Consider the following 24,475-nt stretch of genomic DNA (forward strand, 5'->3'; position numbering starts at 1 on the left):
AAATAAAATAAAATAAAATAAAATAAAATAAAATAAAATAAAATAAACCTAACTAATACAGAAATTGGTACCAGGATTGTAGAATATTACTTGTGATTGACTTTACCATGTTGTTATGGGAAGGATTGTAGAAGGACTTTGGAACTTTGGGCTGGAAAAGTCATTGAGTGTTCAAAGTTTGGTGAGCCGCACTGAGAGGATGGAGGATTAGAACATAATGCTAAAAGCAGTGAAGGTGATGGAGGCCTGACTTGTGAGCTTTCAGAGAGAAGCAAAGACTCCAGCTTAGCTGTTTGATGATTTGAATTAAGAATCGGTGGTTCTGGTCAGCTGAGGCTGAAGACTCGGCTATGATTAATTACTGAAATAAAGACATTATTTTACTTGGACAACTGATGCTAGTCAGCTGTGGCCGAGAAATTAATGGTGTTTAAAAAGAGCAGCATCAGTGAGGTGAAATCTGGGAAGTGTTTCCTGAGAGTCAGCACACTGAAGCTGTGTTCTAGAGGCAGTCAGTGCTGTACCATGGGCTGGCAGCTGAACTTAAGAGTCTAAGTGTCAGCCAGGCGGTACTGATTTTGAAGGTATGCAGGGGTCATGGAGGCTTGGCACTGTGTGGAGGACTGGATCCCCTGATGAGGATCTGAGAGAAGCTGTTGGTGAAAGTGCAGTCCAGTCATAGCAGAAGACTCCAGCATTTTGGAGATGCCACTATCATGGGAGGTTGCCAAGAATAGTGGCAGCAGTGCATTGGAGCTGGCCTGAGCCTAAGAAACAAGCTGTGTTTGCTGAAGAGGGTGAAGCTGGAGAAGTGACCCAAGATTTGGAGGAGCCCATAGACTGTGAATGAATCCCAGAAGCTGGACACTGGGTTATTTAGTGAGCTAAAGTTTGGTTTTTCTTTGATTTCGTTGTGACTGTACCTTGGTTCTTCTCTCTTGGAATAAGAGAGTATTTAACTTGTTTTGATTTTACAGTAGCCCACAGTTGGGAGATTTTGAACTTCTAATGAAACTTTGGATTTTTAGAGAGACTTTGAATATGTTAAAGAGACTGGAGTTTTAAGTGTTTGAGTTTCTAAAGATTGTGAGACTTTTAAAAGTTGGAATGTTTTACATTTTTATGATGATATTAATGTGTGCTCTTGGATGAGCAAGAAAGGAAAGGTTATGGCTCAACAGTGACGTGTTTGTGTGTCAGGTCGTCAAGGAGTCAACTGTGCTGTTGTTCTTATGTCAACTTGACACAAACCAGGGTCATCTGAAAGGAGGGAACCTCAACTGGAAAAAAAATGTCTCCATAAGATCCAGCTATAGGCAAGCCTGTAGAGCACTTTCTTAATTAGTGGTTGATGGGGGAGGGCCCATCTCATTGTGGGTATTACCACCCTGGGGTGGTGGTCCTGGATTCTACATGGATACAGTCTGAGCCAAGCCACAAGGAGCAAGCCAGTAAGCAGCACCCCTTCATGGCATTTGCATCGGAGGCAGGGGGCTTTAAGCAAAGCCACAACACCCTAGCTTCATGCTTAAGAGGCCTGGTGGGTTCTGTCTGTAGAGCAGAGAAAGAGGTCATGACTTGTTTAGGGGTACTATGACAGTAATGATGGGCATAGAGGTCTGTATGACAGGGATTTGGGTGGGAGGGGACTTGGTGATACACAAGAGGGACTTAAGGAGAACTTGGGTTGGGCAGCAGGTTCAGAGGGAGAAATGACTCATGAGAATGCCCTAGGTGTCTGCGGGTCATGCAGGTTCACAGGGCAGGGTTCACAGCATCATGGCACAGCCTAATCAGTTCCCTATGCCACCTTCTAGCCTTCCTGTTACATGTGGGCAAGAATGACATACCTTAACTATTAGTAGTGGCAGTGAGCTGGGAAGGCACAGGATAACTGAAGAGTTAGTTGGAGGTGGGTGTATAGCTCAGAGCCTGTCTTGGGGTCAGGGCCCAGGGTGACAGGGCAGTGACCTCTACTCTGGGAGGTGGGCACAGCAAGAGGGAGGTGACAGACAGGGTGGAGCATCCAGCTGGAGTAGCCTGCCTAGCAAAGGGCAGGAAGTATGACCAGGTCAGGTAAAGGGAAGAACCCAGAAGGGCAAACTTCGCCTGGGCATTTGACCTAGGAAGGAAATGGCATGTTTTTAAGAGGTGATAGTCGGGGCTTCATTGAGCACCTTAGCTGCTGGAGATTCTCATGCAGGGTGATGAAGTGTGGGTGTGTGCAGTACCCCTCCAGCCTCAGTTCCTCCTCCCTGTGGACCAGTGTTATACTCAATGCCCCAGTTTATGTGTTCTTTGGAGGGAGGACTGTGGTGCTGGTACAGACCCCAGGGCCTCCAGTGTGCTATGCAACAGCACTGCCACTTGGCTCTTAACATTTGGAGTAAGAAAGGATTTTTGATGCTACAGGAGCCTGCAGTTGAGAGACTGAATTTTTAAAGATATTTTGGATTTTAAGGAGACCTTGGATTTTTTTTTAAAAAAGGGATTTATTTATTTTATATATGTGAGTACACTGTCGTTGCCTTCAGACACACCAGAAGAGGGCATCGGATCACATTAAAGATGATTGTGAGCCCAATGATGGGATTATTGTAGGTCCACTTCCCAGGGGCCCACCCAATGCAGCCGAAAAGGAGTGTGTGGTGCTGGGAGTGGGTGCAGCCTACATGGCCTAAGACAGGGCTCTCACCCTCCTTTCACCCACCTCGGGGTCCCTTGACGTTGCCCATCGTCGACAGCCTAAATCCTTCGACCATCGATGTGACTCGTCTCACATCAATGTTTTGGGGTTGTGAACTTGTCTAAGAACCCCCATAATTAGACATCCAAATTCAAAACTCACATAGTTGGGATTGATCATAAGATGCCTTCTCTAACTAAACAGAGAAGGGGGAGATGCCAGAAGCCAGGACCCTCGCCCTTACCCTCACCCCCTACCTTTCCCCACCTGCACAATGTCCTCTGAAGCTTGGCAACTGCAAGATCCTGCTTGGCAACTGCAGATAGACTCAAAGCAGTGTGCCATATCTTCTGAAGAATAGCAGGTAGACCATAACTCAAGCAGTGTACCATATCTTCTGAAGAATAGCAGGTAGATCATAATTCAAGGCAGAGTACCTTATGGACCATGACATGTTTCAAGGCAGAGGCCAAGAAGATTCTGTACTTTTCCACCACCTGACCCCTCTTACCCCCTCCCCTTGTAAAACATGCTATAAAAAAGCATCTCATGTTCAAAAAAAATAAAACAAAAACAAAAACAAAAAACAAAACAAAACAAAACAAAAAAAGATGATTGTGAGCTGTGGTAAAATTGTGGTTGTTGAGAATTGAACTCAGGATCTCTGGAAGTTCAGTCAGTGCTCTTAACCATTGAGCCATCTCTCTAGCCACAAGACCTTGGATTTTTAAAGAGACTGAATTTTACAATGTTTGAATTTGTAAAGACTGGTTGTAATATTAATATGAGACCTTGAGAACACCAAGAAAAAAAGGTTATACTTAGTAAGTGATGTACTTATCAAGTTAACAAAGGGTCAGTTGTACCAACTAGTTTTTGTGTCAACTTGACACAAGCTTAAGTCAGAGGACAGAAGCTCTGTTGAGAAAATGCTGGTTACTGGCAGGCCTGTAGGACACGTTCTCAGTGGGTGGTGCTACCCTGTTCATTCTGGCTTCTGTAAGAAAGCAGCCTGAGCAAGCCATGAGGAGCAAGCCAAAATGTAGCATCCCTAAGTGGCCTCTGCACCAGCTCCTGCCTCCAGTTCCTACCTTAACTGCATTCAGTGATGATGGCTACATGGAAGTGTGGGTGAGCCGCTCTTCTTTCCCCAGGCTGCCTTGGTCGTGGTGTTTCATCGCAGCAGTAGTGACCCTATGCCAGGTGGCATACCGTGGAGCTGAAACAGGAAGGAAGAGATTGGGAGGGTTTCTAGAGTCTCCCACCTTTCTGTTTAAATGCTAAGTCCCAACCTGCCTGTGGTTGTGGGTGACACTGTGCCAGCTCCCAGCCTCACCTGGCAATCTGGATGGGGAAACCTTTCCAGTTCATCTGACTTTTTACACATAGTAGGAAAAATGAGGCCCGTGACCCTGTCTTTTCTTCTGGGTACATCCTAGATGGTCCACTAGGTTTAGTTTCTAGGGTCCAGGATTAGTCAAATATGGAATTTTATGGGTGGCGATTATGAGCCTGAGAAACAGGCTGGTGTGAATCCTCATCTTTAAGATAAGAGAGTAACTCCTGGTGATGGTCTCAGCATGTTGTGGGACACAGGTGGCAGGAGGCAGCAGTCCTGCCTTTTTTCAGGAGGATGGGAGATGCATCCTAACAATCTATCACCCTCTGCATTCTGCAGTGTGCTTCAGGAAACAGTTATGTCTGTCCTGTACCCATCTCTGGAGGATCTGAAGGTGGGCCAAGTCATCCAGGTAATGAACCAGGCTCCATTTGCCTAGAGTCCCTGATGGTGACCTTGGGGATTAACACTAGTAACTAAGGCTTATCTTGGAGGATCCTAGTTACTAGGAGCCCTTGAAAATTCCAGGGAAGCCGTGGGACCCAGTGCAGAGGCTGGTGGGTAAAGGGAGAGTCCAGGGGTAAAGGTCCATGGAGTCTGAACAGACATGGAAAGACAAAGCAGCCACAGTGAGGTGGGTTCTGGCACTTCTCCCATCCTCTGCAGGAACACCCCACGTGCCAGATAGCATCCTCAGGAAGCCCAGGGCATGGGCTCAGCCTGCTCAGTCCCAAACAGACTCTTCCACCTCCACCCCAACCCCTCTATATTCCCAGAAGCCTGAAAATGTCAGCCTCTCTCCCTGGCTGGGAGTTGGGCTTTCATGCTTTGGCTGCCATGGATAGAAAATAATGGTCACAGGCACCAGAAGACTTTCTGCCAGAAAGATGCATGTCCAAAGAGGTCACATTAAAAAAAAGATTTATTTATTTTTATAATATGCATGTTTTCTCTGCATGTATGTATATATACTGTGTGCACGTCCAGTGCCCTCAGAGGCCAGAGTAGGGCATCAGATCTTCTGAAACTCCAGTTGTAGATGGTTATCAGTTGTGATGTGGGTGCTGGGAACTGAACTCAGGTCCTCTGCAAGAGCAGCAAGTGCTCTTGACCACTGAACCATCTCTCTGGCCCCCAAGAGGCCACATTTAAAAATCAATATGCAGTTTTGATTTTTAATTAACACTTTGTGGCTATACATCCTCATGGGAGTACATGTGACATTTCAACCTGTGTTCACACTGTACCGGTCAGATCAGGGTGGTTGGCCCATCCACCATTTCAGACTTATATCAGTTCTTTGGACTTGGAACACTCAAACTCTCTCAACTACCTATTTTGAAATGTTAGTAATTTCTGAATGTAAACCACAGTTACCCTGTGTGCTATAGAGCATCCGTTTAGCTTTGAGAGCATGCTCAAATTGAGTGAGCAGTGCAGTATTGGACTTTCTATACCTGGCTTACAGCATGTGTAAGTGTAGAGGCTACATTTATACTCTGGAGCCCTGAGGGTTCCAGGACCCCCTACCACCACACGTCTGCAGTCATACTCAATGCTAAGAGCCCCTGCCTCCGAGAGTCCCAGGCTCCAAGAGTCCCTGGGGTCCAAGAGTCCCTGGGGTCCAAGCCACAGCTGAGCAACACTTCATCTTTTTCAGGCCCAGGCGAGATCCTCACCTGTGATGCCCACTCTGCCAGCCCCGATGGCATCTGCACCCCCACTTTCAGGTGAGTGAGCCTAATCCCCGTGTTCACACAATGACAGCCCCAACACTGTCATGCACCCCAGCACTGCTGGACCTGTCACCCAGGCACAGAAAGGAACTTCTTAAGCTCCCGTTCCCAGGCCTGGGCAGGCCTGCCTCTCCTGAGTGTGTGGGCTCTGCTGACCTTGAGAATATGGCTCGGGATTCCGGCCACTTCTCCGTGCCCATTTCTCACCTGTCCTTTTAGTGGGGGGCTCATGTACAATTAACCTTCAGCCTTTCAGAAAACATTGGAGAAACTGACCTGGTGAGGCAGAAATTGCCTGATTTGGTGCCACCATGGATGGCCAGGCCATCTGGGGAAGACCAAGTGTTTGAGGTAGCCCATACAGAAGCTCATAGCAATCATGGGTCAGTCCTGTGAGAGAAGGTCACAGGACTGTTAGGGTTCTGCTGTCTACTTGACCTGTCCCCATCATGGGCTGTGGTCCCTAGTGGTCTTGCACCTGCTATGGCTTTGTGTTAACTGTCCCAATGGGTGCCAAAGCAGCTGAGCTGAGTACCTCAGCAGTATAGGAGGATCTCAGTGTCTGAGCCTGCTCCTAGACGAAGATGCTGCAAGCCTTTGGCAGAGCTGGTCCATGCCAGTGACAAGCATCCCCAGGACACATGACATACTTGGATACTTGGGATCAGGGTAATCTTGGTGAATTTTCCTAACTTTTCGGAAAAAGAGTGGCCTTGGGCCAGCCAGGGTGGCTCTGCATAAGCCCGAGTGACACCCTGTCTCTTCCTTACCATCAGAGTTGTATCCAAACCTGGCAGAACTGGAAAATTACATGGGACTGTCTCTCTCTAGCCAAGAAGTTCAGAAAAACCTGTCCGAGATTCCAGATGGTGATAATGTAGGTATTTGCCTCCTGCCTTAGGTGGCCACTAAATATTCTACCTTTCGGTCTTGCCATTTTAAAAGGTTGTGTGTGTGTGTGTGTGTGTGTGTGTGTGTGTGTGTGTGTGTATGCGCACACTATATGCATGCATGTCAACCCAGCCATTCTTTATAGCCTTGGCTAGCCTAGAACTGGCTATGTACACCTCGATGGCTTCAGAGAGATCTGCCAGTTTCTGCCAGTTTCCAAGTGCTGAAATTAAACACCACCCTCCTTGGTTGTCTTTGAAAAAGATTTGTTTTATTTTTACGTATATGATTGTTTTGTGTGTATGTATGTTCACTGCATGTGTGATTGGTACCCAAGGAAGCCAGAAGAGGACGCCAGATCCCTTGAACTGGAGTTACTGAAGATTGTGAGCCACCATGTGGGTGCTGGGTCCTCTGTGAGAGCAGCAGATGCTCCTCTCTGCTGGACACCCTCTCGAGCTCCACACTCAGCAATTTTTACCATTGTAAACTTCCAATGTTTTCAATATTTTTGCTTTTACATATGGGTTCCTGGGAGGTTGCAAAGATAAAATGTCTATTTCATCAAGCGTAGCGTTCATAACCACAGGACAGTAGCAAGACCAACAACTTACACTGGTGGAGTGTGTATCTATAGCTCTGTCAGCTTAGCACTGTCCGAATGAAGGCAATCCATCACCCCGCCTAAAGACAGGACCATTCCTCCTCATGAAGCTCTCCTCCCACCCCTTTGTGGTCACACCTACATCCCTCCCTAACCCCCGGCAACCTTCTCTTCCTTCTCTTCTTCTCACTCCTTACTCTCCCTCTTCCCTTTCTTTTATCTTATTTCTTTGGCAGCACTTGGGACCTCACGGATGTTAGGCAGCTGTTTTACCACTGTGCCACACGCCCAACCTTGTTCTCCCAACCTTGTTTTTCTGTCTGTATAATTTTATCATTTGAGAATGTTATCTAAGCATAAATCAGAAATAATGACTCTTCTGGGATGTTGTATGCATGTGTTCTGTTGTGAATCTGTGGTATATGTGGATGTGGGTGTACACTAGGATGTTGTATACATGCGTTATGTTGTGGGTCTGTGGTAAATGTGCATGTGTGTGAAGACTAGGGTTGATGTCTTGTTCTGTCCCTTTTCATCTTTATTTTTTGAGACAGGGTCTCTCACTGGGCCTGACGCTCATTGATTCATCCAGGCTCAGTACTGAATGTTAGGGATTCCCTTGTCTCTGTCTCCCCAGTTCCCCAGCTTTTTATGTGAGTTCTAAGAATATGAATTCAGTTCCCCATGCATGCACAATTGGCACAGTTTCTTACTATTATATCCAAAGGCATTTATGACATAGCAGGCTGGAATACAGTTACTACACATGTGATAAACAAATGTTCACAGGCAGCTGCTGTCAGACTATCTTCTGGAGGGGCTGGCTGTGCATTCTCCTCCCCTGCCAGTGGTGCCAAATATATCTGGTACCTTCACATCCTTACCAGCACTTGGTATCATCCTCACTAGTTATGACAGGTCTTCACCTGCATTTCCCTAATGATTAGTGATGTGGAATATCTTATTCTGTCCCTACCACATGAGACAGGGTCTGGCCCAGGGTGGTCTTGAACTTCTGACCCTCTTGCTTCTAGCTCTCAAGTGCTGGAGTTCCAGATGCGTGAACCGCATCTGGTTTGTGTGATGTTGGGTATCAAACCCAGGGCCTTGTGCATGCTAGGCAACACTCTCCTGACTGAGCCGAATTGCCAGCCCCATTCCGTGCATTTTAACTGGATTGTTAAAGGGTGGGTTTAGGGATTATGTTTTATAACCTGGGGTCCTCATCAGATACGTGGGTTGTAAATACCATCCCCAGTCTTTGGTTTAGCTCTTTGTCTCCTTGACAGAGGAGGGAAAAGCTTTTAATTTTGATGAGGTCAAGTTTTTTCATACTTTTCCTTTCTTTTATTATTTTTAAATTTTCCTTTATAAAAGAAATTCTCCCTAAGGCCTGAGTCCTAAAGATTTTCTTTTACACTATACCGAAATTACTACAGGTTTGTTTACTTTTAACTTTATAATTGAATTTGAGTAGATTTTTGGAAAAAGTGAGAAGTTTATGTCGTGGTTCCTATTTTTGCCCGTCTGTCCATTGCTGCTACAGTAGGTCTTGTTGAGCTAGCTCCTACCCTCAACTGACCTTGACCTCTGCAACAAAGCTATTGTCCTCCCACGGTAAGGATCTCTCTGGATTTCCTAGATGGCTGTTGACCAAGGTGTCTAGAACCCACTGCCTTGGATACTGTGGCAAGAGATGTCCTAGTATTTGTGTGGTTCCTCATATTTTGTCCTTTTTGTCTGAATTAGTGTCACTGTTCACATCTCACTGTCTTTCTACCTAAAGCTAGGTGACCTTGCCTGTGCCTCCAAAACATCTCGTAGAGTTTCCATAGAAATGTGCTGTGTCTGTGTCACAGGTGCCAGCAGCTTTGCTAGCTCTTCAGTGTGTGTACACAGGAAACTTTGTTTGCTTAGGTCTTTGTCAGTTTCTGCATCCTAGATTTTTGTCACCTTTGGTATACTGTCTCTACACTTGTCTTGTTAGATTCACACAGTTTGTCTTTTTTTTGGGAGGGTGGTCAGGAAGTAGATAAATAGTTGAGTCTGTCACTGATAATTGGATATTAGCCCAAAAGCTCGCAATACTCAAGATGCAACTCACAGACCACATGAAGCTCATGAAGAAGGAAGACCAAAGTATGGGTGCTTTGGTCCTTCATAGGAGTAATACAAATACTCAAGGGAGCAAATACAGAGACAAAGTGTGGAACAGAGACTGGAGGCAGGACCACCTAGAGACTGCCCTTCCTGGGTATCTATCCCATGTGCAGTCACCAAAGGCAGATACTGATGTGGATGCCAGGAAGTATATGTGAACAAGAGCCTGATATACCTGTCTTCTGAAAGTTTCTGCCAGAATCTCACATATACAGAGGAGGATGCTCTCAGCTAACCATTGAACTGATCATGGGGTCCCCAGTCGAGGAGGTAGAAAGAAGACTCAAGAAGTTGAAGGGACTTGAGACCCTATGGAAAGAGCGACAACACCAACCAACCAGAGCTCCCAGGGTCTAAACCACCAGCCTGGGAACACTCATGGAGGGACCCATGGCTCCAGCTCTATATGCAGTGGAGGATGGCCTTGTTAGGCATTGATGGGAGAGGAGGTCATTGGTCCTGTGAAGGCGGAATGCCCCAGTTTAGGGGAATTTGCGGGTGGGGAGAGGGGAGTGGGTAGATGGATGGGGGCACACCCTCATAGAAGCAGCAGGAGGGGGATGGGTAAGGAGTCCCTGGGGGTGGGGGAATGGGGAAAGGGGATAACAACTAAAATGTAAATAAGTATAATATCTAATTAAAAATACATTTAAAAAAAATAGTTGAGTCTGTTGCCCAGGCTGACTTCTAACTCCTAGGTTCAAGTGATCCTCTTACCTCAGCCTCCTTGGTAGCTATGTACGTCCCTGTCCCAGCACAGTTGATTTCTGTATGCTGACATTGAATTTTAGTTCTTGATGAATGTTTGCATTTAACTTATGGCTAGGAGTTTTAGATTTCTGTAGACATTCTAGTGGATGTTCATGGCATCTGTCAACAGAAGCAACTGTATCTTTCCATCCTATGTGATTTTTTTCCATTTTCTTGCCTCATTGCACTGGCTGGATTGTATGGTCTGATGAGATTGGACATCCTTTGGATATCCATAGGAGGGGTAGTTTGTTAATTTTTATTTTGGGTTCAAATTATTTTCTCCAAGACAAAGTCAAAACTAGCCCGGCCATCTTTGATGGCTATTTACTGTGAAAATGTCTTTTTTAAAAGTGAAATTTAAGTGCATCTTTTCATGATACTAATTTCTGTTGGAAAACACAGTGACCCCTTTCTGAACCCAGCTTCATCTCTCCCTCCCCTCTTGTTCGGAGGTGTGGATTTTGATGCTCTCTAGTGGCTTCATCAAGCTCTGTTTTCTCTAAGCCTCTGCAAAGTGTGTGAGAGGGGAACTCAAGGACTGTTTGTTCCTCCTTATTCATCCTTCTCTAGAACTCAGAGACACTTGAGGCATGGGCCCCAGGTGCCTGGCTGACCCCTCCCCCCACTCCCACTACTGTGTCTGCAGATGGTGGTCACTAGCCCTGGTCCTGGCCAGGTGATAGCACCAGTATCTGGGAACAGCCTGGGTGTACTGCGTGCAGAGATCAAGCCTGGCGTGCGAGAGATCCACCTGTGCAAGGATGAGCGTGGCAAGACTGGACTGCGCCTGCAGGCTGTTGACAAGGTAAGCAGTGTCTGTGGAGGAACCTCTGGAGGAGAGTGTGCTTCTCTGGTGCTAGATAGCCTTGTCACAGCCCTAGGAATACAAGTTCTCCTTTGGGACAGCTACCCAGCAGCCTGAGACGGCATAGTACATAGAGGTCCCCTCCCAGGGCTCAGAGAGCCTCTGTTCACAGCAAGGAATATTCTGAGAAAGGCACCTTAATATCTCAGGCCTCGAGGCTGTGCCTTGTTGCAGCAGGGATCAGCCTCACTCAAGAGTTCCCCACCCCCACCTCATTTTCTTGTGCCCTAACTCCCATGGATCTGGCTTCTTAATGACTGTAGAGAAAACTACTCAGACATCTTTGGGGAGGGCAATACAGGAGAATAAATCGTGACACTGAAATTCTGATTCAGCTTACTTTGTGTGGTCTGGTGTGTTTCCTCTTCCAGCAAACTAGGGGTAACCTGTGTATCCCTTATAGATCCTAGGTCCCACTACGTTGTATGGATATGGGGAAAGAAATCTTAGTTGAGAGGCCTGGTCTCAGGCAGCCAGGGTTGCTGACTCTGGGGTCCTGCTTCCTAGGGGCTCTTTGTGCAGTTGGTCCAGGCCAACACCCCTGCATCCCTTGTGGGGTTGCGCTTTGGGGACCAGATCCTGCAGATTGATGGGTGTGACTGTGCTGGGTGGAACACACACAAAGCTCACAAAGCACTGAAGAAGGCATCAGCGGAGAAGATTGTCATGGTTGTTCGAGACAGGTCAGTATCCAGGTCCCAGCATCCTCCCTGCCTGGCCCGAACCACACCCGCAAGCCCAGCTTACTGTCACTTTCTACCAGGCCATTCCAGAGGACTGTCACCATGCACAAAGACAGCTCAGGCCAAGTTGGCTTTGTCATCAAAAAGGGGAAGATTGTCTCTGTGGTAAAGGGAAGCTCCGCAGCCCGCAATGGACTTGTAACCAACCACTACGTGTGTGAGGTGAACGGACAGAACGTCATTGGGCTAAAGGTAGGCAGCGGTGTAGCTTTGTCAGGCAATGGGGGCACCATGGGGATGATGAGGGTGGGGCAGCTCCTGTGGGCATAGTCTGTGAAACCTGCCAGAGCCTCAGCTTCCCCATCCTAAAGTTATGGGGGCTTTAGTAGGACTTTGTGTGTGGCACTCTGAGCAATGGTAATCAGAATGAGTAGATGCCTAGTAAGAATTCTTTCCTTCCTAACACACAGGATGTACCAGAGGGGTGTTGTAATGTGTGGGTACATGGGCACCCAGGTTGCTGCTGTCCACAAAGACTTCTCCTCCTCCTCTTCCTCTTCCTTCTCCTCCCTCCCTCCTCCCCCCTCCTCCTCCGTGTGGCACTTCTCTTTGGATGCTGATTACACTCAGTAATGGGGTTTCCTTTAGAATACTGACTTAGAAATCAATTTCTGACCTTGGCGTATTCTTCAGGGAGGGCAGATTACAAAGCGAGACGGTGCACATGGCTTTAGGCACATGCTCTAGATCTGGAAAGATGGAGGTCTTCTGGAAATGGGCAGTGCTGAGTTGTGTGGTCTGGGCCACAAACAGATGAAACGACTCATGCCGCTCTACAGTGGCTGTGCTGCTCCACCCCATGTGCTCATGGGCAGGTGGTGGCATCTCACTCCATGGTGGCCACAAGCCCCTCCTATCTTGCGTCTGCTTCCTTGGGGGCAGTCTCTCCTCACCTTCTGTGGAGACTTATTCTCGTGGCTTGTGCTGCTTTGCTCAGGAAATTCTTTCTGCGTCTGAGACCCCTCCTGGTGCATCCTCTCCTGTTTCTCTGTAATCAAGCATACCAAGCAAAAGGCCACCACAGTCTGTGCTTGAAAATCTGAGTACAGTAATTCCACTCATGAGCAGCTGCAGATTGCTTCTTTTGAAAAGCTACCAACTCAGTCATAATGCTAAGAGTAGCCATGCTCGGTTGTGGTTCTTACAGCTGCATAGATGGCATGAAGCATCCCTGTGAACTTAGAGGTTACTCTGCCTAGCTGTAGCACCATGAGACCCTTAGGTACCAGGTCTATTCTCTTGAGCAGTGTCTGGTACTTACACTTTTTGAGATCAGTCATCTTTCAAAGTTTGTAGCCCTTGGTAGTCCTCTAAAGCATCTCTTCCTCAAACTAAGAAAGCACAGAACCAGATTCCTTATAAATGCAAAATGATGGTCACCATGGCCTGAGCAGGGGGACCAGAGGCTCGTCACCATAGCTGTAGTCATTTAACTGCTGGACACCCTTTGCATGGAGATTGTCTGTTATCTTCTTCATGATGTAAGCAATTTCTCAAGCTTTTCTTACTACTCAGCGAGGTGTGGGAGAGGCCTTCAGGCTGGTGAACCAGCAGGAGCCTATGCATACAGATGGATCCAGTGTCTCCCACTGGAGCCCAAGTGTGACTGGGCCCAACAAAGTTGGTAGGGGCCCAAGAATCACATTTGTGGGACAGTGCTACCAGGTCCATATGGCTGGCTGGTCTTCAAGGAATGGGAGGCCAGTGTCATGCTTCTATGACCATGGAAATTCTCAGATGAGAGGAACAATACCCCACCTGAGCCTGATGTCCAGGGTCCTGGGCAGCCAGCTGCTGGAGGCAGGTGTGAGGTGTGGGTGGTGTCCTCTAGCCACTACCAGTTGGGCTGCAGTGCTATCCCTAGTACCCCGGATGACAGGCACTTTCCTCCTCTTTAGGACAAAAAGATTACTGAGATTCTGACCACAGCTGGAAATGTCATCACACTGACCATCATCCCTACTGTGATCTACGAACATATGATCAAAAAGTAAGGCCGCTATACCCCACCTCTGCACTCTGCACCCCACCTCTGCACTCTGCACCCCACCTCTGCACTCTGCACCCCACCCCCATGCCCCGAGAGCTTGGTGCTGACCCAGAGCATGGGTCTGTCTGCTCTATCTTTGACCTTTCGTCAACTCTCTGGTGGCTTCTCATGACCTGAAGCCCTTAGAAGTGGGGGAGGATTGCAGCTCCTGTGGGGTGAACAGGCTGGGGATGAGGATGAAGGAAGAACAGCTGTGGTTTCAGTCACTGTCACTGCTGCCTGTCTAGGTTGTCCCCATTGCTGCTTCACCACACCATGGACCACTCCATTCCAGACACCTGAAGTTACCGGAGAGCAGCGCAGGCTTCCCACCATCCTGCAGGGAAGACAGCAGTCCTCTGATGACAGGTTGCAGCTGGCTTGCTGCCTGGGTCTGGGTATTGCAGGGATGTGTCCCAGGTGGGTGTGTATTGGATGAGTCTGTCACTGCCGATTTTAGGCCTCCTTGGATCCTGACTCCTAGCTATGCTGAGGCACAGGTGGGACTTAAGGCACCTGGTTCTCTGTGCCCTAGATACTGGGCACTCGGGCAGAACAGCAGAATGTCACTGAGTGCTGCTGTATCCCTTTGCAGACTTTGCCTCATCTAGGAAGTCAGCTGCTTGATTTGACAGAGGAGTGCCTTGCGTGTTGTCTTCATTGATCTTTGTCACAGGTTGTGTATAGATTAATGGTAACCCTTTGTCAGTAGGTTAGTTGTAACCCTTTACTGTCTTTTGAATAAAGAGTGGATTTAAAACACAGCCCCTGTCATGAAAGCTCCTGAAAATTCCAGACTCTCTGGTCCTATGGCATGCAGGGGCAGCTTTTGTTTTTGGACAGTGGCCAGGCCAGGGTCATATCTGTGTGCCTCTGAAAACCATGGTCTATGTGCTGTGGGATGCTTGCCAGTATATCATAGGGATGTTGGCACTGAGGGGCATGTGGTTGTGGGGTGACAGGGATAGTAGAGGGACTCTGCACTGGCTTTGGGACCCCTGCTGAGTGGTCATGGCTGTTTTTGTAGCTACAGAATGGGCCAGAGAAGCCACTTTGAGACTACTTGAAAGAACTGGAATATTTTCCTTGTGCCAAGCAGGATGGGGACCTGGGATCAGAGAGTGGAGATTCTACATCCTGTGCCTGATCACAGATGGGCAGAGAAGCCCAGCACTACAGAACAGGGTCTGGTGGGGCTGAGCTAGCCAATAGGTGATTGTGTTGGGTGCCATGGTGAGTTTCTCACCCACCCCAACACACTTAGAGAAATGACACAGTACAAAGACACCAGGCTGAGGGGCTGTGTGTGTGTTCATGCTTTAATTCAGAGCTGTCTGCTCAGGCACAACTCTGTCTGAACAAAGAGACAAAGGAGACTGAGAGTTACGACCCTTTCCCACAGGCCCCCTCCTGTGTCCCCTGAAGTTTCTATCAAGATAGCCTAATGTGAGTGCACAGTGGCCTGTTTACATTGTCACCTAGATCAGAGGGGGCTGTGAGTTCCTTGGGTGGAGACTCCTCAGTAGCCTTTGGCCCTAGAGCCTGGGATTTGTTGTCCTGTGCCTGTATAGGTAAAGAGGAGTCTCAGTGAAAAGCTATGTATGCTACCTGCTTGGACACATTGATCATGAACTCTGCACAACGCTGCCTCTGTTCAGAAATCCTCACTGAGCCCTATCGGAGGGTTCCAGAACAAAGGAGCTACTATTTCAAGCCACTGGGCTCCAAGGGCCCAGTAGCTATAGAAGGTAGCTCCTGGGGACACTTCCTCGAGACCTTGTCTGCTCTGACTGGAGGCAGGGGAAAGGAGCACCCTAACAGTTTTGCTCCAGGAGCCAAGGGCAAGAGGGAAAATGGCAGCCTATGGGGTAGTGGCCAACTGGGAATGGGGGAGCTGTGGAGACGAGCATCTAAGGGGAGCCTGGGCCAGTTCTACCTTGCTCTCAGCCCCCTTCTCCATATCTGGAACCAGCAGGCTGCTCAAGTGTCTACCTCCAAGGCTACCTCTTGGGATTGCACAGACATTGCAACCCCTTTGTACGGCTATGGGAGTCTGGGCTTACATAAACTTAAGTATAGGGCCATCACCCCAGCCCGCAGGGTTCCAGTCATCCCAGGGCTGGGGAATGAGCTGCTCACTCCACTTGCTCTGGCAAGGAGCAGAGCCCTTCTGAGAGGCAGAACTCACACAAGAGGACCTCTGCTGTAGGTGAGGTCCTCTGGTAATCACATAGGCAGGGTTAGGGTCACAGCAGGAACAGGGTGGTGGCCAGTTCCACTTGATGCCTCTACAAACCTGGACCCTTTTCAATGGCTTCTCCAGCAGCAGGAACAGGGTAGACCACAGTCCTAGCCCTGCCCAAGTCCACCAAACACAAGACATGACAAGAATGCCCAGACAGCAAGACATGGAACAGAGGGGCTGCAAAGTTGGACTGAATGCCAATGGTGAAAAATATATGGATTTTATGTTGTCAAATATAGTTCATACATTTATTTTCTCAGCAGAGCTTCGACTGTTGCTAGGGAGACAATATGGAGCTCCATGAGTGCATGGCGCAGGAGGCTGGGTCCGTGGCCAGTCCTGGCTTGGCTTTGGATCAGGTTTATCCCGTCTCTCCATGGTACCACCCCAGTGTCCTATGGGGCAGCCCCAGCGAGGCCTCAGGCATTTGGGTTTGGTTCAGCTGGGGTAGGGATGCTCCACCAAGGATGGCTGGTCTGAGGCCCCAACCAAGGTGGGGGAGTTTTGGAGGCACAAAGCGCATGGTAGAAGGCTCTTGCCCTGATGGCTAGGCTGGCTGCCCACTCCCAGTGCATGCAGGCGCCCCTTTGGAGGGGACAGAGTGGAGGGGCAGAACTCATGAGTCAAGTAGTGGTCACTGGAGCAACAGTGAGGGCAAGCGACCTTAGCAGAGAACCAGAGAGGCTCCCATGTCAGAGGGTGAGATGCAGGGCTTTACCAGCTCCTTGGAGGTGGGCCAGTCAGGTAGGTATAACCTCTCTGGGAAGAAGAGGGAAGTGAGGATCAGAGCATTTTCCCAGGCTGACTGGGCTTGGACCAGGAGCAGCACAGACAGGCTCCCACCACCTGGCTTTTCCCCTGCTTGGGAAGCACACTCAAGGGACACTGCTTTGGCATGGACAGCCAGATGTTGTGGCTTCAGAACCCCATCTGGAGGTGCTCCCTGATGGCCATCTTCCTCTGGAGTCAGCTCCGTGAGAGAAGCCCTCATCCCAGAAAGCAAGCAGCCTGGGGTTTCTGGGATGGGCAGGAAAGTAAGTCCTTCAGGGAACTGAGTGCAAACATAGGTGGGGCTTGGGGCCAAAGGAACCTGGGGTAAGTGACCTCTGACTTTCCCAACTCACTGAGGTACCTCTAGGCTACAGATGAGATGGACTCATCTCAGGTGAAAGGCTCTATAGGGCTGCTGGCCTTGCCTTCTCTGTGCTGGCAGATTTGCCCAAGGGAAACTGGGGCTTGGGTAAGGGCTCTCTCCCAATCCCATGATGAGCGTGTTAGGAGTTGTGATGGGCACTGGACATCTCACAAAGATCTAACACACCTAGAAGCCAAGAAGACAAACAGACAGACACAGAACCTACCCTCCTGCCTGAGCTGGTCATTCCAGCTGGACCACACTTTTGCATCCTAGGGCAAGGGAAGAAAGCTGGAGCCTCGGTGGGACCAAGGAAGCCAGACCCCGTTTGGGGTGGTTCTCTGTATTTTGGGTCACGGCTGCCTCCATTTGAGGAGGTAATACTGGTCCAGGAGCCCAAGGAGAGGGCCAAGGGGTGGCCTGGAAGAGAAGGCATGGAGTGGGCAGGTGTTGGAAAGAATGGTTCAGAAGAGGGGAGGATCCTCAGATCAATACAGCCAGGGACTTTTTGAGCAGGGCCTGCCTTGTCTAAAGTCTGGATGGACAGAGGGGACAGAGGGGGGAGCTCTTACCAGTTTCTCCCTCTTCAATTAGCCATTTTAACCTTTTCTCTTGAAGTTTTTGGGATGCTTTTCTGAATCCCTGACCCTATTGACATCTTGGGGGGGGGCGCTATTCCTGACCTGAAAGTAAATAAAAGGAAGCAGGTGGGGGAGGGGGTGGGGGAGGTGGGGTGGGGGGCAGCAAACCGCATCCTACAATCAATGGTCAGGCTGCCAAAAGTGGAGAGCTGGCAGCCTCAGAGCTGGGAGCCACCCGCTGAGCTTGGCTGGCTCAGGGAGCGGCAGCTGATCCTACGGATGGAGTGCAAGGCCACCGTGCAGCAGCCCCGCAGCAGGGAGCTGATGTTGTAAATGGGCTGGCCCTGACGCCGCTGGGAGCGGCAGAGCCAGGCCACCGTTGGCACAGCTGGCACTACCACAGCCAGCAGATCTACGATGTAGTGGCGGCTCCAGTAGCTCTTGGGTTCCTTTTCGGTGGTGGTGGTGGCCGCCTCCTCCTCCTCTTCCACGGGACACACCACACTCACTGGCAGTCCTGGGTTAGAGTTGACTGCAGGCCGGTGTGTAGTTGGCCCGCAGGTGATGGGTTCTGGGGCCTCAAGCTCGTCACCTACTGTTACCACCACTGCTGAGTCGGGGTCTCTGGGCCCTGAAGGGTGGCGATCCAGCTCAGAGTGCCTGTCCTTGAGGACTGAACTACACACCTGAGCCTGGCCCACTTTCTCCAGGATGGCGTTCAGGTCAGGCTGGTACTGCACAAAGTCTGTCTGGATGGCCCGCTCCTGCAAGCAGCTGGCCTGCACACCGGCCTCCATGCCGCACAGCAGCTTCTCATAGGTGTTGCTCGCAGGGAATCGGGGGCCCAGGGTGAAGGAGCTGTGTAGCGAGGCTTCCTCAAGGCCACAGTCCACTCCTGACGACAGCAGGCTACTGGCCTCCAGGGCGTCCGTCCGACTCAGGGTGTCATCGGCAGCCACAAATCCACTATCGGCTCCATCCTCAGCAGAGGTGTTGGAGGGATCCCCTGGTTGGCGGTCACCACAGACGGCTGGGTCACTCAGCTTGGTGTAGGTAGAGCTGCGAGTGAGGGAGCGTGCAGGAGACCCGCCTGCTGACTCCCCGGTCCCTTCCTCCTTGGCTATTCCATTCTGGGCCACCTCCATGCTGTGCAGTAGCGTCTCCAGCTTCTTGTTCTGGATGTTGATGTCCACAAAGTACTTCTGCAGCCCCTTGTCCTTGTCAATCAGGTTGTTCTTGACAGTGTCAATGACCTGCTTGAGCTGCCGGATCTCCTTGCGGGCCTCTTTCAGAGCCAGCTGGGCTTCCACACGGTGGCACTCCTCTTCAATCCAGTCCTCTTGCATGCGGGACAGCTGCGTCTTAAGGTCATCGATCTCTGTGTCCCTGTAAGCAGAGGCAACACAATGGCTCATAGCCTGTCCTCCTGACCTGCCACTGCTACTGTGGAGAGACAAGGAGATGTCACCAAGCACAGATGGCCCCTGGTGGAGTGGTTCAAGACAAAAGTAGGGGATTTGGTGCCTCTTGTTTCACCCCACAGGGAGGAATCAGTGTGGGTGGACCCAGGGGCCAAAACAGAATAGGTTCCTTCAAGAGGGAGAAGAAATGGCAGCAGGAGCCACCTCCCATCTCACCTAGGAAGCCAAGCACTCTCACATCATCACCTCCAGAGGAGACTACTGCTATAAAAACGTAATAAACTCTTAAATGCAAAACAGCAAACGTCAGGGAGGGATATGGTTTCCTGCTTAAGTAGCTTGTGTTTTAAGTGGAGAGACATTTGTCCTACTACCCCTAGGGAAAGGATGGTGACATGTGACAAATGACAGCCTTTGCTGATGGTGGGGGAGCTGACATTTTACAGCATGCCTCTATCAGAAAGACCAGTAGTGGTGAATCAGTCACAGGAGGGTGAAGAGAACTGGGTGCCTCTCTTTCTCGTATATATGCTAGAAAGGGCTGCATCAGCAAGCAGAACATCAGCAAGACTTCCACCCAGATGTGGTAAGGCCCTTCAAGTCTCTCAATTACAGATGGACCCAGAAGTACTGAAGAGGGAGTGGTTAGTGACATGCCACAGTGACAAGAGGGAAAACCAGGCTGAGCCTCAGTGGACACTGGCTCCAAGCAGTGGGAAAGGATTTATGAGTCTAGCAGAGTAACTGTACCACAGAAGGCACCATAGATTGTCTCTCTGGAATAGGCTTCAGATGTCAAGTATTATCCTCTAGGAGAGGCTGGCCATCCAATAAGGTATATCAGCAGCGGACGGCTAGGAGGCAGTGAACCAGAACTACCTGAGTGGCAACAGCAGGCAGATCAACAGGCATGGGGTCCTGGATCTCCCTCCTCTTCTCCACTTTTCACGCATGCCTGCCCTGGGAGGTGAGTGTAAGAACGAGCTGGGTGTGCTCAGCTTGGCTGCACCTTGTACCTCTCTCCTTAGAGCCAGCTAGAACTTGGGATCAATGACTTCCCAGTCCTGAACTGGCCTGGTGCTGTAGGTCTAACATTTGAACCATATCTTAAAGGAAGGGGTTGGCAAATACAAAATGGGAGAAGAGGTACCTCAAAGAGTTGGGGATACAATGTCCACAAGCACAGAGGGGTTTGACAAAGTATATGGTGGATGAAGAGTAGGAGAGGGAAGCTAACACAAAAGTATGGCTATTACATAGCACCTGGAGGGTGTGAGGGGAAAGGCATTGTGCCAAGGATAGACCTGTTGTGGGTACCAGAGTGGTTAGGGATGATATGGGGGCAGCCACAGAAGGGCATTCTACCAAACACAGGTAGATGGTCTATATGCCACCACTGGCTGGCCCAGAGAGGAAGCCGGGAGATGGGCTGCTAGTTCCTCATGGGCATCAGTGCAGAAGGCCAATCGAGTATGAGTGTCATTAGGAAGAGGGCAGGAACTTGAAAAGAAACCTTAGTTCAAAGGTGGCAGAGCCCAGCACTTGAAACCCGCTGAACTCTGAAAACCACAACAAAGCCAGACTGGACTGGCTGCTTGGCAGAGGGTGGTCATGCATGCTGTACTGTGATACGTCTAGAGATGGATGAAAGGACGATCAATGGGTGCCAGGAGCTGGTGGTCGGAGAGGAGCCGCTGGGGCTGATGGGTGACTGGAGAGGATGGGGAACGAATGCTAATGGGAACAGGGTGATAAAAAGAGGTGCCAGATAGTGACAACTGTGACAACACTGCACACCATCCAGTGGTTACTTTAGATGGGCCAAGTCTGTGGCCTGGAGAACACTTTGGGTGAGGTGTGGTATAAAGCCTCCAGAGAAGCAAAGACAAGACACAGTGGGGTGCCTGGCCTGAGCTCTGCTGTTTTGCACTGCTTGGTCCAGCTCAGAACAGACACAGCTCAGAGCACACTGGCGAAAGTGATATGAGGTGGGGGAGCCAACCCCAACGCGAGGCTTTTGCCGCTTGCGACAGGGCCTCCTATGCATTCCATGTGGTCCTCCAACTTACACTCCTCCCTCAGTCTACCGAGTTCTGGGGCAACATCTATGTGCCATGGCACTCAACCTTTGAAGTGTGGCTCTCAAAGATGAAAGCACCATGAGGGGCAGCACTAAGTGCCTCCAAGGACCTGAGAATGAGCACAAGAAGTGCTCCTAGGAGACCTCCAGGATGAGCAGGACTTCAGCCTTAGCATCTCCTGATCATCTATCATCTATAGGAAGGAAGCAGTCATGAAGGCAGGCTTCTGGGCCTAGGCTGATTGGCTGAGACGATAAATGGAGTAAGGCCATTCCTCCTCCTTCCCAGGCAATATCCCAGGGCTCTGTCTCTGCTGAGACTGGAGCTGGTGGGTGTCCCCAGGGCTTCCCTTGGCTGCCACTCACCGATCCTGGAGCCGGTCCTGTGTGTCCTTGAGCCGGGCCTTTAGGTGCCGGATGCAAACCTCCTTTTGCTGCAGTGGAGTCAGGTACTGCTCTGGGGTGGGAGGCTTGATGCCGTGGTTGTCGCTGCATAGTGTGTACTTCATGGAGCGCCTGCAAGAGTATGTCCATCAGAGGTGGGGGATGAAGAGGGCAGGCTGGGTGAGGGCGGGGCCAGGGAGCAGAGGCCTCCAGTCTAACTACATTCAGTTTGGCCTGTGCCACCAGCCTACCTGCGCCTGCCGTGAGGCCATGGTGAAGAGACAGCCTTCTGCCTGGTGAGTTTAGCGAAGCTCTTCTCACCAGTGAAGAGAAGGATAGGAGACCCAAAGCCTCCTCTGCTTCAGGGAGAAGGACTGGACCTCTCGTGAGGCGTGTGTGTGCGCTAAATACTGTATGCTACCACGTGTGGGCCCTCCCTGCAGCAGTAGGCTCAGGGAAGCCTTTGTCCTACAAACATACACTCACTTCAAAGAGGCTGGCTCAAGCATGCAGTCTCATTGTGCTTCCTGAGCTCGGGCTGCACTGCCTCAAGAGGTAAGTGTGAGAGTGGGGAGCAAGGGCAGGTTCCAAGTGGGCCTGGAGGATGAGGACTCACTTGCAGAGGAGGCGACTTCTCCCTGGGAGGAGATACTCCCCTCTCTGCCGCTGACAGCCTATCTAGCATAGGGACAGGAACAGCGAGGGCAGACAGGTGTGAAGCCATGGCCGTGCCTGCAGACACCCTAATGCACTCTCCTTACCTTCCTTTGGGAATACAGGTTTGCATTACATATGCACACTGGGAGGTCTGGCCACTTCTTCCTCTTAAGGAATTCATGGTGTCTCATGGTGTCTCAGTACTGTGTACCTGCATGTCCCCATGTGTGTATATATACCAATTTCATACTGCCTTCATAGGCAATGGCCTGGTCCAGGACACCAGTCATGTTTATACACCTATGATCTGGGGCATGTGTGAGACACATGTGGACACCTGTGGACAATTAGCAGCAGGGGCTTGAATGACAGCTGGCTGGATGCCTTCTGCACCCGATATAGTGTGTCATACCACACCGTTCTGGAGGAACCTCCACCCAGAGGGCCACTGGAGCCAGGATGGAGGGCTCCAATGCTTTCCTAGGAAGGAGAACTCCCTGATTCCACAACAGACTCTAGTCCAGACGGCTCCACCCACAGCTTCCTGGCTGCAGGATCTGTTCTTAAGAACCTTCGTTGGCTCTTGGTTTCAAACCCCAGAAGTGATCCCACACCCTGGAGACTGGGGCTGTAGCCATAACACCCTGATGCTCCAGGGGCTGGGAGCACTTAGGCTCAGCAAAGACACTTTATAGGGCTGAAAAAGATAGGTCCTGTGGAGACCCATTGTGGCAGTGGTCACATTAAAGGCAGGTTTAAAGTTTCATGGAAGAAGCTGTGTAATATTTACCATATACTGTGAAGTATTAGAGAGAAGGTGGAGAGAAGAAGGGAAACTAGGTCATACAGCCTCTCTTCCACTTGGCATGGGGCAAGGGGACGCTCTTGCCGATACCTAGACCATAATTTAGCACATGCCACATCTGTAGCACATCTGCAGTACATGGTGGATGCCTGGGCTCTCCAATCTTGGTGTAAGATCTCATCAAAAGAGAAGTCATATAGCACCCTCCATTTAGACTGTAGCTGTCCTCCTGCCCTGCAAGGGATCTGACAGGTGGCCATAGTCCAGGGACAAGTACGAGTCCTCAGCCTGGCATGAGGCAAGAGGTGAAGAAGCCAACATTAAACTAGTAGGGATGAGGGTTACAGTCAAGTGAGGGCTTTGAATGTTCTCATTTGCCCTCATGGACATTTTCCCAAGATAACATTTAATACATGTTAGAGGGAGAGGGAGAGTCTGTTCCTCTCCCTCACCCCCTCTGTGGTATGTGCATTCTAAAATAGAAGCATGTTATCATACATATCTTAGCAGAGATAGCTTGGCTATAGTGAGGCCCTTAGGTAATGTTCCTGTTTCCTAGAGGTAGCAGCCCCACATTTTGGGCCACAGGACTTCTCCATAGGTACTCGACCCGGGGTTTGAGAGTATGCCAGGGGCTTCATATGGGAGATGTGTTATAAAACTGTTAGTAATAGAAAAGTCTGAAAGGTTCCAATTCCATGCTTTTCAAGATGCAAATCAGAAGCCCAATGCTGGGCACATGTCTTAAACATGATTGCTACCTACCATCCACACCTTAGTGGAAATACCTAAGATCTGTGGCTTTCGTGACTGTGGGTATCACAGATGTCTTCTGTCTACTGAGGAGGAAGATCTTGACTGTGGGACTGCAGTCAGAACCCAGCTGTCCTTTTGTGTCCTTAACCCTCAAGCCTTACCGTAGTCCAGGATATACAGGCAGTCTGCAAACCCATTCACTGATATTTCTGGATTATTAGTTCCATTTTATGACAAAGAAAAAGTTGAGCCTTAGAGACAGGAAGATGAATCCAAAGCCTGCATCTCCCCCAAACCTCCCACTTCCTACTTGTATTCCAGCACCCAGGAAATAGCACACCACGTCAGCACCTGGTTCTAACATCCTGGTCTTCAAGGACCCACGGCATTTCTTTATCTGCCCTCCAGGTGTCTGTATTTCAGGTGTCTGTCTACTATACCCAGACCATAATTTAGCACATGCTGCATTTGTAGCACATCTGCAGCACATCTGCATTTGCAGTGCCTGAGACATTGCCCATATGTATCTTGTCTTCTCCTATCTGGGGTAGCATCACTGGGGACCGTGGTGGGTCAGGAGGAAGTCTCATCCTCTCTGAATTAAC

General features: G+C 49.8%; 2 protein-coding genes across 7 annotated transcripts in view; one reads left to right on the forward strand and one right to left on the reverse strand.

Moving 5' to 3' along the window:
• Sdcbp2 (syndecan binding protein 2) overlaps nt 1-14,570 on the forward strand; it is a 20,985-nt gene extending 6,415 nt beyond the window's left edge. For all 3 annotated transcript variants that reach the window (XM_028774939.1, XM_028774938.1, XM_028774940.1), the window contains 8 exons: nt 4,365-4,437; nt 5,686-5,755; nt 6,538-6,638; nt 10,816-10,974; nt 11,542-11,717; nt 11,798-11,969; nt 13,676-13,767; nt 14,055-14,570. In XM_028774939.1, coding sequence (XP_028630772.1) covers nt 4,384-4,437; nt 5,686-5,755; nt 6,538-6,638; nt 10,816-10,974; nt 11,542-11,717; nt 11,798-11,969; nt 13,676-13,767; nt 14,055-14,109 — 879 coding nt within the window. In that variant the 5' untranslated portion in view covers nt 4,365-4,383 and the 3' untranslated portion in view covers nt 14,110-14,570. The remainder of the gene's footprint in view (nt 1-4,364; nt 4,438-5,685; nt 5,756-6,537; nt 6,639-10,815; nt 10,975-11,541; nt 11,718-11,797; nt 11,970-13,675; nt 13,768-14,054) is intronic.
• Nucleotides 14,571-15,107: 537 nt separating this feature from the next.
• The window catches only part of Snph (syntaphilin), a 42,350-nt gene continuing 32,982 nt past the window's right edge, over nt 15,108-24,475 (reverse strand). For 3 of the 4 annotated variants that reach the window (XM_028774957.1, XM_028774956.1, XM_028774955.1), the window contains 2 exons: nt 21,635-21,784; nt 15,108-19,153 (listed from right to left, as the gene is read on the reverse strand). In XM_028774957.1, coding sequence (XP_028630790.1) covers nt 17,986-19,153; nt 21,635-21,784 — 1,318 coding nt within the window. In that variant the 3' untranslated portion in view covers nt 15,108-17,985. The remainder of the gene's footprint in view (nt 19,154-21,634; nt 21,785-24,475) is intronic. The other variant, XM_028774954.1, reaches the window with a different exon arrangement.

The sequence above is a fragment of the Grammomys surdaster genome, unplaced genomic scaffold, assembly GCF_004785775.1.
Source record: "Grammomys surdaster isolate TR1022 unplaced genomic scaffold, NIH_TR_1.0 251, whole genome shotgun sequence".
NCBI classification, from domain to species: domain Eukaryota; kingdom Metazoa; phylum Chordata; class Mammalia; order Rodentia; family Muridae; genus Grammomys; species Grammomys surdaster.